At 48.5% G+C, this 13,960-nt stretch overlaps 1 protein-coding gene across 1 annotated transcript; it reads right to left on the reverse strand.

Annotated features, from left to right (window-relative positions):
• Positions 1 to 1,632: 1,632 nt before the first annotated feature.
• On the reverse strand, positions 1,633 to 3,192 carry Aldh1b1 (aldehyde dehydrogenase 1 family member B1). The gene has a single exon (XM_035438975.1). It carries the CDS (start codon positions 3,190 to 3,192, stop codon positions 1,633 to 1,635), a length of 1,560 nt encoding a protein of 519 aa, XP_035294866.1.
• Positions 3,193 to 13,960: the final 10,768 nt, after the last annotated feature.

Consider the following 13,960-nt stretch of genomic DNA (forward strand, 5'->3'; position numbering starts at 1 on the left):
TCACTTTCTCCCAAAGGTCTTTTTTTTTCTCTTTCAGGTCAATGAATGATCTGAGCAAGTTAGTAGAAGTGGGAACCACCAGAGGTCAGCCTTGTACCCATAAAGATGCCAACCCAAATGGAAGTTCCTCCTTGGCATGGGGCTGATCAGGGCAGGAGTGGCTGGAGCGCTGTTGTGGATTGGGGACCACAGACGAGCTTAGCGGTTTGATTAAAGGGGTTCCTAAGTACACCCCTTTGTCTGGCCCCTGGAACACCCTCATGGAAAACTGACCCATTCACAAAGTGTAGCGTTCATAGACTCTAGCCACAGAGTGTAGTGTTCACAGACTGTAGCATGCACAATAAGCAGACTTTAGAAACTTGGAGTAAGGGCTGGAGAGATGGCTCAGAGGTTAGCACTGACTGCTCTTCCAGAGGACCTGAGTTCAATTCCCAGCAACTACATGGTGGCTCACAAATACCTGTGATGAGATCTGGTGCCATCTTCTGGCCTGCAAGGACAACAGCAGGCAGAACACTGTACAAACTATAAATAAATCTTAAAAAAAGAAAGAAAGAAACTTGGAATAATTTGTAAGCACCATGATCTACAACAACAGAAGACAGGAGACAGCTGGGCTTCAGCTTCTGATCTTGATCTGCAGGCCCGGATTTGCTATGACTACCAACTGTGTGTGTGTGTGTGTGTGTGTGTGTGTGTGTGTGTGTGTGTGTGTGTGTAAGCAACAAGAGTGGCAATAAACAGAGAACTCTGAGGAAAGAAGCTAGCAACCCCCTCCTGGTGAGATGGCTCAGTAGAGGTTAGGAGGATGACAGTGGAAGCCCCTAAGTGACATGGACTTGCTCGGGGCAGAAAATATAACATTTTCCCATGGATCGTTGCACATCAGCCAAGAGAAATCAAAGAGAAGCCCAGAAACTTAGGGAAGGAGGGGCTGGATGACTACCTGCGTCCTCTAAGGCCCAGAGACAGTAAAATGTTCAGCAGAGAGAAAAAATAATCAAGACAGGTTTGCAAACAGAACATTTAGCTTATTTTAATTTTTAAATGAAAAACATTCCCATACCCTAATTAAGTGTATAATTTGGTAGTAAATCAGTACAATTGCAATGTTCTCAACCATGTCCACTGCCCAATTCCACAACATTTTCAAGACCTCCTCAAGAGAAGCCCAATATCCATAAGCAGTCATTTCCCTATTCCCTTCCCCCACAGTCCCTGCCAACCACTGATCTACTTTCTACTACAGATACAGGTTTGGCCGTTTCAACATGAGGCTAACTTCTTTCACTTAGCATCTGTTTCTGAGGCTAGTTCATGTTGCACTTGGATCAACCCATCATTCCTTTTTATGGCTCCAGTCAATGGCTTTAAATATACCTTCTGGAGACTCCTAAGGTTTCCTAGCTATAACTCAAAGGTCATCAGTGAGGTTGGGACCTGGGGATGAGGTGGGTACTGCTCTGAGCCCAGCCACCATCTCTGTTTTAAATAGAACAGCTCTGTTTTTATTTGTTGACATTCCTTGTAACACTTCATTTGGAACTTAGGCTAAAATCAAACTTTTCCATCCCCTGGCTGGATATTGTGGAACTGTAGGACATGGCTGGGCCTTCAAGGTGGCCAGTCTCAGGAGTTCTTCTCCGGAACTTTGATGGTGACAGTCTTCACCTCTGTGTAGGCTCTAAGCCCATCTTCCCCCAGCTCCCTCCCGTTGCCAGATTCCTTAAAGCCTCCAAATGGTGTGTGGCAGGTGACGATATTGTAGGTGTTCACCCACACTGTCCCAGCTTGCAGGGCCTGGGTGAAGTATATGGCCTTGTCCAGGTCTCGGGTGAACACAGCCGCAGCCAGGCCATACCTGGTGTTGTTGGCTCTCTGAATCACTTCCTCAATCTTCTTGAATTTGAATAGAGGCTGCACAGGCCCAAAGATCTCCTCCTTGGCAATCCTCATGTCATCTTGCACGTCCCCAAAGACTGTGGGCTTGATGAAGAAGCCACGATCCCCAAAACGCTCCCCACCACAGAGAAGTTTTGCCCCCTCCTTCTGACCAAGCCCAATATAGCCCAGGATTCGCTCAAACTGCTCCTTGTCCACCTGAGGCCCCTGCTGGGTGTCCAGCTCGAAAGGGTTCCCTACTTTTCTCTGCTTGGCCTTCTCTACAGTTCTCTCAAGAAACTCATCATAGATGGATTCTTCCACAAATGTCCGGGAACCTGCACAGCAGCACTGGCCCATGTTGAAGAAAAGGGCTTCGTGACACTGGTCTACAGCATGACCCATGTCAGCGTCTGCCAGCACGATGCTGGGGCTCTTGCCACCCAGCTCCAAGGTGACTCTCTTGAGGTTGGAATCACCAGCAGCCTTCTGGATGAGGTGGCCCACCTCGGTGGAGCCTGTGAAGGCCACTTTATCCACATCCATATGCTGGGCTATGGCCGCTCCTGCTGTGGGGCCATAGCCAGTGATGATGTTTACCACTCCTGGGGGAAACCCTGCCTCCTTGATGAGGGAGGCCAAGTAGAGGGCAGAAAGTGGGGTTTGCTCTGCCACCTTCATGACCACAGTGTTGCCTGTAGCGAGTGCTGGGGCCAGCTTCCAGCCTTGCATGACCAGTGGGAAATTCCATGGGATTATCTGGCCACAGACACCCACTGGCTCATGCCGGGTGAAGCAGAAATGCTCACCATCCATAGGGATGGTTTTACCATGCCACTTGTCAGCCCAGCCAGCAAAATAACGGTACACCTTGATGACTTCATCCAGGTCCAAGACATATGACTCCTGGAAAGGTTTCCCATTATCCAAGGTCTCCAGGGAGGCCAAGTACACTCGATCCCGTTCCACAAGGTCGGCCAAGCGGTTCAACAGCCGGCCCCGCTCTGAGGCATCCATCCTGCGCCATGGGGACCCCAGGCGGAAGGCCTCCCGGGCTGCTTTCACAGCCAGATCCACATCTGCCCTGTCACCTTCGGCCACATGCCCGATGACCTCGCCTGTGGTGGGGTTCACTGTGGGGAAGGTTTTTTTGCTGACCGCATCACGCCACTCATTGTTGATAAACAGCTGGTTGTAGCGAATCTCTGGGTTTGGGATTGGGTTTGGGAGAGCAGCTACGGTGGAGTACGAGGTGGTCCTGCCCTGGAGGCAGAGCAGCCGGGTCACAGAGAATCGGAAGCTCAGCATGCTGAGGACCTTGGAGCCAACAGAAAAAAACAAGGTGAACAGGTGAGAGTGGGTGGGGCCACCCGGAGGCCCACTGATGAGAACGAGTATGTCCTCCTAAAACACAGGCTGTGGGGTACAAAGGCCTGAAGAACTCTCTAATCCTCCCTTCATGTCTCTGTCAAGTCTGGTCCCCTTGCTCACCTCTTCTGGGTTTCTTGTCAAATATCACTTGCTCTGCAAGGCCCTTCTTGGACCTTCTGTTGCAGTGTCTGGGACCTATGGCTGACCTATGTCTCATCACAACGTTACAGCCCATGTTTCTGGATGGAAGTTTAAGGTGCTAATGAGACACACCAGGCATAAAGTTGTACGTGGACAGACAGAATGTTTGAGAAAAGGTCCACACTATGGAAATGAGTAAGGAAGCCCCTGTGTGTGTGTGCGCGCACGTGTGTGTGCAAATGCAAGTGTGTGTGTGTGTGTGTGAGAGAGAGAGAGAGAGAGAGAGAGAGAGAGAGAGAGAAGTCATGTCCTCTGTGAGCCTTTAATGTTTGAGCAGCCAAACCTCTTCTCTCCAGCCCTGCTCCCTCCCTCCCTTTTGGAAATGGCCTATCCCTTAATAACCTGCCTCTGCTCAGTTCCCTGCCTGGGAACACAAGAATCCGGAATTGGAACCAGGGATCTAGCCCAGTGTTTCCCTAGCATGCACAAAGCCCTTGGTTCAATCACTGATGGGGCTCACTCCTGTAACCCCAGCACCTAGGAGATGGAGGCAAGAGGCAGTTCAAGGCCATAGTGAGTTTGAAGACAAACTCTGACGTATGACAAACTGTCTGAACAAACAGTAACAACAAAAGCAAACAAACCTTGGAGCAGCTCTGGAGCTGTCACAGTTTTTGCATATGTATGCCAGTGAGAAACGGCTCCTCCAGGGCTGGGAGTTTCCTGTCATTCCATCCACTGCTCGTATTACAGACCCAGAGGGAAGGGACACTGAGGAATCGGAATTTCTCCAGGAAGCCCCCTTCTGAGAATGACGGTACCCTGATCATTTGTATCCCAGCGAAAATCTGCAGGCACACACCTCCTGGCCTCTGTTTTCATGACTATAACCAAACAAGCACTTGGGAGTCCACGGCCAGTCTGGTCTACAGAGTGAGACTCCGTTTCAATGAAACAATTCTGCTTTCCCATCAGATTCAGGTCCCTGGTAATGTTTGGTCCTGGTGCCTAGAATTATACCTGAGACACAGTAGCTACACAATAGACACACTTGGAATGACAGGCTAAGGGAACATGGAGATTTCCACAAAGGCCATCACAGTGGGAAGGAGCTTAACCTTCTGGTGTACAAGTCAAGCAGCATCTGAGATGGGTCTGTTTATTATCAACTAAGCCTCTGAAAGACAGCAGACTTTACTAAAATAACTGCAATAAAATTTAAACAGTATCTAAAATTCCACAAAGGACTGTTAAGCAAGGTTTCTAGTTTCTACTTGGCTCCATAGTTAATCTCTGGCCAGGATAGATCATTGTGCCTTTTCTGTCTCACCTGAGTCTTGCTCTACCCAGCAGAAAAACACAGTTGCACCACCTGACCCCTGACCCCCAGCATTTCCACCCTCTTTTCCATGTGCAGAGAGAGGAACAAAGAATTCATTCAGGACAGCAAGGCTCCAGCTAGGTCCCTAGCCACACAGAAATCAATGTTGACCAGGAAAGCCGTCCCTGGGAAACCTGGTGTGTGAGTGTGTGTGTGTGTGTGTGTGTATGTAGTGAGGTTGAAAGGGCTAAGCTGACAGGAACGAGAGTGGTCCTAGGTAAAGGATAGCAAACTGCTCTTAGATCACACCAAGGCACTCGGGATCCAAGCCATTGCTTTCATTTTGTACATAGGAAAATCGCTGGTCACAGGTTATCCCACTTTACAGTTTGCAGTTCATCTTCTAACTGTAAATTCACCAGCCTCCCTGCAGTCCTCAGGTGATGAGAACGTATGTTGATGGCCACTCTGGAGGGGACCACAGAGGTTCAGGGACCTCTCTAAGAAAGTACAGAAGCTGCTCGTCCTTGGATTCCCAAAGGCCTAGCTTTGTGTTTCTTCCCGCGGATGCTCACCCACTGAGCGAAAGGCCTGCAGCCGGAGACCCGGGAACACCCACATGAGCGAAGGATGCTCGAGTCCTAGCCTCTCCGCTACCGCTCGTGGCGGTGGGCCAGGTGGGCGAGGGTGAAGAAACAGAACCAGATGAGGTAGGTGTGAGAGGGCTGTGTTCTCCCAGCCCAACCAGTGTCCTCCGGAGACAGACAGGAAGAGGAAGGAAAGAGGCGTGGAAAGACCCCTGGAAATACACCCGGGGGAGACCAGCCATTTCGGGGACCGGAGGGGTGGCGTGCCCCAGCGCCGAGGGAGGGCGACGGTAGATACCTGAGGCAGGTTGGGGCTCAGAGTCGTAGTCTCATTCAGGATCAAGTCCTGGTATGCTTTAGCGGTTAGCGTTCCAGGGTAGGACCTGCTGTGGTGTGGATCCGCCTCCGGGCATTCGCTGGGCAACCAATGAGATTCCGCTGCCAGCTAAGCTCCGCCTGCTCTCGGCGCCGCCCACGACTGGGGGAGTCTTGGCCCGGCACTCAGATTTCCCCTTTCTCACCGTCCTAGGCCCATCATCCTGCACTCTTCAGAGGTCTCTGATTGGTCTCCCTTGAAGCAGGAGGTTCAAAACTGAGAGGCTAAACATTCCTTCGACAATCAAAACAGGGACCCAAAGGGGCAGGGTTTCCCGAGGGTTGCAGTAGGGCTCCATCCTGGAGACCCTCCTTAAATGTCAATCATTGACAGACCTTGCTGATGGAGTGCCGATTGAAGTTAGACTAAAACGGTACTGAAAATTCCAGCTCTGAGAATCACTAGCAGATCGGAGACACTCCAAACAAAAACAAGCAACGTTGTGTGTTTTACACTGACCACCAATCTCTGCTTTTGGACTGAGGATGGACACTGGCCAAGACACTGAGGGGTTTGCAGGATTTGGACATCTTAAAATAACTCGCATTTGAAAACCAACCTAAAATGCAGTCATGAAGACATGACTCCCATGGGGAAAGGTTGGAGGTTGTATGGTGTGAAGAGCCTGGGACCTGTTAGGTAGTTAGTTACAGATTAGCAGAGTTGAAGGTCATCAGGAATGGGGACACCACCCTCACAATTAACGGCTTATAGGATCAGACATGAAACTGCAGGACTTTATTACAGGTCATAGGAGTGTGATCTTTGTCATAACTCTGATCCTGGGTGGAGTTAAAGCTCTCAGCACTGCCTGGGGTGGGGGAAGGGGTGGAGGTCATTAATAGATCACTAAACAACTATCTTACAAGATTATTGCCCAGCTCCAAGCTTTGTGGTAAAGAACAAAGACATACCATTCTCCCTTCTTTTAATAGTGAATCCAAATGGACTTGTCCATCACCTGGACCGAAAACTTTCCTCAGAAACAGTTGCCTGCTCTAGGGTCTTGAGGAATAATATAAACCTTCCCCCAGAAGTGGCTCAGCACAGTGGTCTCTGACCGCTGCCCTCACCCTTGGGAGCGGTCTGTTCTCCCATGGTTCCTTTGGTTATTGCCTAATCCCTCACTTCTCAGTAATAAACTTTACCTACCTTCTACTCTATGCTTGGTGTATCTCTTCTAGATCTTTCCACGGAAGTTAAGAACCAGGAGCCAAGGAGAGGCTGGGGGCGGGGGAGGGGGCTGAAAGGCCTGGAGTATTCACCATTTAGAACTCAAACCAAGTATGCCCTCCAAGTGTCTGAAAATTAAGACCAGACAGGGTCTGTGCAGTGCCAGAGGGCAAAGCCAGACTGGTGCAAGGGAGTTACAGGGCACCAGGAGAAAAAACGTCAAGGTAAGAGTGGGTCTGGGCATGTAGTTCACCTAATATATGTGAGGTTTGAGTGCAATCCCCAGTGGTGAGGAGACACAGTCCAGAAATGCCCCCAACACTGTGAGGAATTTACCTCCTTGGGGACTTCCATCAGTTAATGCCAGGCCCTTAACCACTCAGGAAAGAAGAATTCCAATGTAGGCAAGGGTTAGTACTAGCTTTATATTTAAGTGGAGGCATTCAGAGAGACTCACAGGAAAAGGACCAAACACACCCAAGTGTGGGTATAGGCTTCTCAAGGAAGAGTTTCATTTAGGTGTCTCTACAATGGTCATAGGTGGATGGGTGGATAGATATAGGCAGATAGATAGATAGATAGATAGATAGATAGATAGATGTGACTCTGTGGTCTGTTACTTTGTTCAAAGGATGTTATTTCAATAAGGCAGAGAGACAAAGAAACGTTTAAAAATTAAGTAAGAGTGTATGAACCGCTTTACATATTGACCTGGACTTAAAGAATTTTCCTCTGTAAATGAAACTGTAAGATAGTTTTATAAGAGGCATTGCTCAGAGTTAGAAATGAGAAGGGAATTTTAACACAGTTCAACTTAAGGCCACAGACATTCCAGCCCTAAGTAAGCAGAGCTCTTGGTTGTTTCGAGCATCCTGTTTGAGATGTCTTCAGGAAAGTGAGCACCGCTTCTCCAGGCATCCTGGGTTTCATCAGTCATGTTGAAGTTTCTTGACTCTCAGCCAGCCAGACACAAACTGGATCCCAGGGAGAAGCCTCTGCCCTGTCTTTATATCCTTCCTCACACAACTTAACACAAAATCAAACAAAACAGAGCTGGAAGGACTGCCTTGAAAAGTGGATGCTTTCCTCATTGGGGAAGAATAAGTAATCACAGATACCCCAACAGACAGACATCTATTTGCCAGAACTCTGCAAAAGGGAACACCACTCAAGGATGAGCTAGGCAAGAGGCTCCTCGACTCAGCTGTGGGTCAGAACTGCATGAGGAAATGTAGCAAGTTATCATCTAAGGCTTAGCTACAGATTCGAAGTCACTTGGTGGGGTGAGAGCCAAGGATTTATTTTTTATGTTTTATTTTTAGGTTCCCCAGATATGTGTGATGAGCAGATGTGTGACCATGCTTAGAAAGTATGGGCATAAGAGTTCTTTGTGGATTCTGTGAGTGCATCATAATGTTTCCAGAAAAGGACTTCTCCTGTGAATAGTTTGTGTTTAAATTCCACTCATCACACCCACTCCAAACACTCCATAAACTGGGGCATCAGAATTCACCAAAGTGGTTGGTCCTCTTGTAAAAACATTAAACAAATATATATAAAAAAGAGCCTTTTTCCTTAAATGTTTATTGAATTTAAATTTACACAATGAGAACTAAAGAAAGATGAATGGTTTCAAGATCAAAACTAAATGCATGAAAATAGCTAAATGTGTATAAAGAATATTCAAAACCCCAATAGCACAAGGTTTTTGGCAGAATTACGAACCACAAGAGGAGTACATTTGAGCAGGGTTCCTGATAGGACATAACTGTGATTTTAAGATTTCTCATGGACAGTTACATGCTAATCAACCAGGATCACACTTCCTGGTTGGAGATGATGACCTTGAAGCAGCTGAAGATGAAATTCATGAATTAGTTCTGCAGTAGGCTGGCTCTTTTCAGAGATTTTTGGATTTTTTTTTCTTATATAGAGCCTGTAACCGATAATGGGCCTGGTGCCACTATAGACAGTGTTTGGTTGAAGGGATTGGTGGGAAAAGGGTGAGCTAACACAAGTCCGGCTTTAATCTGGATCTTTTGAGGTGGCAAGACCCACCTCTTCTCTGGACCATGCCTTCTACTTTAAGCCTATATAAGGACATAGAAGAAAGAAGCTCTTGGAGTCTGCTTCTTCAGGACTCTGACATATACTGAAGACCAGTTAACACATCTAGCCTTGTGGACTGAACAACTACTGGATTGTTGGACCTTTCATTCATAGACAGCCATTGTTGGATTAGATGGGCCAGCCTGTAAATCATTCTAATAAATTCCCTTTGTGTGTGTGTGTGTGGGGAGAGAGAGAGAGAGAGAGAGAGAGAGAGAGAGAGAGAGAGAGAGACAGAGACACAGAGAGACAGAGAGACAGAAGAGAGAGAGGGGGGAGGGGAAGAGAGAGAGAAGGGAGAGAGAGATTCATTCTATAAATTTTGTTACTTTAGAGAACCCTGACTAATACAATGACCTCCCAGCTGAGCCATCTGTCAGTCAGAATCAACTGTTACCAATGGTTCTCTGCTGCACTGTATGCCACTATGCCTTGGGCAGCTTTTGGAAGCGTGGGCATCTGGTTTCCTGGTTGTATTGTTAAGCTCTTCCATGGATTCCATGGTGTAATTAGCTTTGTCAACTACTGATATAGGACAGCATTTCTGTCATTTGGAAGAAGTTAAAAGGTGGGCTGTCCAGAATCCCACCCCAAATCTGAGAGCAAAGTCTGAGAAACGAGGAGAGCAGGGCTCCCCAATCCTGTGTGCAGGCTAGAAAACTCACCAGGGTTGCCGTTTGTGTCTCTTGCTTATTCCTTAGGTGGATGTGGGATTCCATCATGGCACCAGGGCAGCAGGTGCTGGGAATTAGTGGTGCTGGCTGCTGATGGGCAGAGGGGCTCATTGGACTACTTTTAATTGTGAGAATATTTATGCTTCTTCTTAAGAGGTATTTAAAAATAAGAAAGGCCAGGTGGTGTCGGTAGCACACACCTTTAATTCCAGCACTGGAGAGGCAGAGGCAGGTGGATCTCTGAGTTCGAGGCTAGCCTGGTCTACAGAGAGAGTTCCAGGACAGCCAAAGCTACACAGAGAAACCCTGTCTCAAAAAATAAAACAACAAGAGAAGAAAAGAAAAGGTTATATCCTCCAAATTAGTAAATGTGTCCTCTTTGTTTGGAGGCTCTAAAGTAGACCTGCTACCTTTGTGAGCCTTATGGTTGTGCCCAGGGGTTCCAGTCTTTATTTAAATCCAAAGCTAACTATTGTATACCAATGACTCAATAGACACAGATGGCATGAAGGGCAGGAGGCTAGGTGTCAGAGCCTGGGCCCTGGGCTTCACAGCAGCCTCTCCAGTGTCTTTATCACTGTGGCAAAAGGGGGAGGGTTGACCAAAGGGCCACCAGAATCTCAGGGCCCAGTAAAATGAAGTTGTTAACAAATTTTCGTTACAGGCTGAGCCCTGAGGTCAGACACCTTGAACCTGGCACATCTGCTGTTTGTGCAACCCTGTTGGTTGACTTTCCCATCCCGTTATCAGGAGCTGTTATGGCCCTGGTTGAAGTACAAAGTGTTGGCAGGGACCCAGTGTATCTTCACACATCTGCTGATTGAGCTGGCCTGAAATGCTGTTCTATCACTAATGGCATTGCCAGGGCCTTTTGGAGCCAGCAGGGCTAAAGTGGAGGTGACAGAAAGAAAGCAGTGAGTGGCAGCTCAGAATGTCCTTCCCTTCCACTGTTTCCAACCAGCTCCTTCTGGATTAGAGGCTGCTGCCTCAGCCCAGCCCTTACCAGACCCAGCGGCTTCCAAATTAGCAAGCATCTGCCATCCCTGTGCCTTCCTTCCCGAAGCTCCTGTCACTGCCGGTGTGCCTAGGCCGGGCCCTAAGCCAGGCCTTGGCAGTGTGGAGATGGAGCCCGTCCTCCGGTGGCTCACAGATTAGGAAGCAGACGGACATAGAAATCAGCAGGTTTCTCTCCCACAGTGTGAGAAAGCCCGGTGGTGCCAAGGTAGCAGAGAAATTGGAAGTGGGACCAAACCACAACACAGATCCTGGCACAGACAGGGAGAAGGCTTCTAAAGGAGGGCAGGCTGCAGCCGAATCTGGAAAACTGAATGGGGAAAAGACAGAGGGTTAGAGGGAAGAGGGAGCTTGGTGGCTTGGGGGTGGGGGCGTCCTTGAAAGGGGGAGGAGCTCCTCCTGGCTAGGACAATAAGAAGAGCAGATGTGAAGGGCTTGATATGCCACGCTGAGGTGATTGAGTGTCACACTGGGAGGAGGTGAGGATCTGGTCCTCTGTGAGCATCAGAGACCCAGCAGCCACAGTTAACTTCAGGTGGAAATGATTTCTTGAAATAAGTCCAGAGCAGAAGTGGTGGAAGGCACAGATCAATGATTTGAAAAGGTATGTCCCCTCTCCAGCTTACTATGCTGGTTTCTCTAGCTATGGACACTGTCTTCTTGATCCAAAACAGCTGCTTTACCAACCTGCCAGGAAGTAGGATACAGGGAGGGATGGGAAGGCAGACAGCAAATCACAGAAGCCAACTTCTCCAAAGGCAACATTCCCGCTCTGGCCCAGATGCTCCCACTTACTTCTCATTGGCTAGAACTTAGTTACACGGTCTACATGGCTATAAGGAAGACTAAGAACTTTGGTGTTTGTTTCAGGTGGCCAAAACATTGGGACTTCCATTTCTGTGGACACAGAAGCAACTTTGCCAAAGGTCTTTCTCCTCTCCTGTGAGGGCCAGTGGACAGAGAATGACCATTAAGGCTCAGAGAGAAGATAATTTTTGTCCAAATGGTACCTCTGGAGCCCAGCACTTCCTGCCACACTTTAGAGGCACCAAGCAAGCTGTGGAGACAACTGACCTAGTGCTGAGTGTCGCCTCGTTAAATCCTGCTCCAAAGTCCTCTTATTCAGTGGGTCCACCGGGAGAAACACTGTCCCTAATGGAGTATTGTAATGACAGATCCCTGGTCCTATAGATTTAGATATGGATCTAGGATCCAGGCTCCATGTACAATTCTGCCCAGACCTTACCATGGTAGAGATGGGAAGACTGAGGCCCAGTGTATTAGTGACTTTTCCTGTAGCTGGGATAAAATACCCTGACCAAAACCTTCAGGAAGGAAGGGTTTCTTCTGCCTCACAGTATGAGGGTGCAGCCCATATGTCCAGGGAAAGCATGGCGGCAGGAGCTTAAGAAGGATGGCCACATTGTGTCTGCCAGTTAGGAAGCAGGGGGAGGTGAATGATGGTGTTCACACTTTTCTCTCTTTTTCATTCACCCAGGCAATTAGGGTAGGGCATTCAGCTTGGCTAACCCAATCTAGAAAATCTCTCACAGATATACCCAGAGGTCTGTCTCCAAGGTGATTTTAAATCCCATCAAGTTGACAACATTGACCCCACCACACAAGGGTGGGGTAGGGGGATCATGGCAAAGGGCCTGGACTGTGGGCACCAGGTGCAGTTTATTGATCCCTCCCCATTGCTGGGTGCGATGTTTAAACAACCTTTTTAAACAGTCAGCATTCTGGTGAAGCGTCAGCTGCAGGTTGACAGAATGAATTACCCCAGGGTTGCAACAGCATACATGTTCCCCATTGCTCATCTGTTTCCATAGGTTACAGATCATGGACTATTTCTTCCCAAGAACAGAATGCTGGGCCTGAGAGGAAAGAGAGACCCACAGAGGAGGGTGGGCATAAGGTTTGGGAGGAGCCTGGCCACCTGGGTCCCAGGCTATATCAGCCTCACTGTATACTCTGTTACCTTCATGGGGAGGCGATAGGATGAATTTCAGATGTGAATAAAATCTTTCTCAGAAGGCTGACGTCAAACTAGATGAAAGGAGCTACTTGACCCCATCCTCTGGTTGCCCCTGAGAGGTCAAGGGGCTCTCAGCTTCCCCTTCTCTCCAGCTCTGGTCCTAGGCTGAGGGAGCCTAGGAACATTCAGGAGAAAGGGATACACAAAGACTCAGAAATGAAGCAGGCCTCTGCCAGGTCAGGTGAAAATCCTTCACCATGCTGGAGGAAAGAGTTGGACTACAGCTGTCTTCCCAGGGCCAACATCTCCAACCAGAACTCCTTGCTAGAAGGGGGGCGGGGGTAGTGACAGATTAGTACACCCCAAGGCCTGCTGTTAATGGGAGGAACAGGCTCCTAGGAGCCCTGGAAAGTGCTGCAGCCTGTAGAGGACCCATGCCAGACCCAGGTGAGATTCTACACACACCGATCACAGGACATCTAACTCGGACTAGTCAACCAACAGAAGCACAGAGCCTGGTCCTTGTGTCTGTCTGCCACACTGGGCCAGGGTTTACTCTATTTATTTGTTTGTCTTGAATTTTTTAAGATTTGTTCATTTTATGTGTACAAGTGTTTTGTCTACATGTGTGTGGACCATGTGGGTGCCTGGTGCCTAATGAAGTCAGAAGATGGCATCAGATCCCCTGGAACTAAAGCAACAGAAGGCTGTGAGCCACCTTTGTGGGCGTTTGGGATTGAACCTGAGTCCTCTGCAAGAACAAGTACTATTGATCTCTGAACCACCTCTCCAGCACCCTCAGTTATTTATTTTTATTTTTAAATTGGGATTTATTTACTGGGGGTAGGCTATATGCACTTGTCACAGCAGTGTGTGGAGGTCAAAGGACAACTTGTTGGAGTCAGCTCTCTACTTCCACCATGTGGGTTCCAGGGTTCGAACTCAGGTAGCCAGACTTGGTAGCAAGTGCCTTTACCCACTAAGCCATCTCCATGGTTTAGCTCCTTTACATGCCAGTTGTGTGGAGGTTTAGGGGTAGGAGCTGGGGCTGGGATGTCAGAGTTAAGGAGGAGTTGCATCCCAGGTCTCAGACACTGACTGCTCCAATGTCATGGTAATGAGCTTGTCTGGCTACAGAGAGGTTTTCTAGCTATAAAGGAACCCTGCCTGGTGGTTTGTGACTTGAGCCACAGAGGTTCTTGGCAGGCATGAGAGGAGTATGAAGAGTTAACACACTAATCCCTTCATCTCCCCATCCCACCCCAGACTCTCCATCATCTTCACCCCCCCCCCAACACAGCAGATTATAGGGAAGCCAAGGAAGGATGGGGC

Source organism: Cricetulus griseus, chromosome 2, assembly GCF_003668045.3.
Source record: "Cricetulus griseus strain 17A/GY chromosome 2, alternate assembly CriGri-PICRH-1.0, whole genome shotgun sequence".
Taxonomy (NCBI): Eukaryota; Metazoa; Chordata; class Mammalia; order Rodentia; family Cricetidae; genus Cricetulus; species Cricetulus griseus.

Coding starts and splice junctions, on each gene's coding strand:
- Aldh1b1 (XM_035438975.1), bottom strand. CDS start 3,192: ATGCTGAGCTTCCGATTCTCTGTGACCCGGCTGCTCTGCCTCCAGGGC.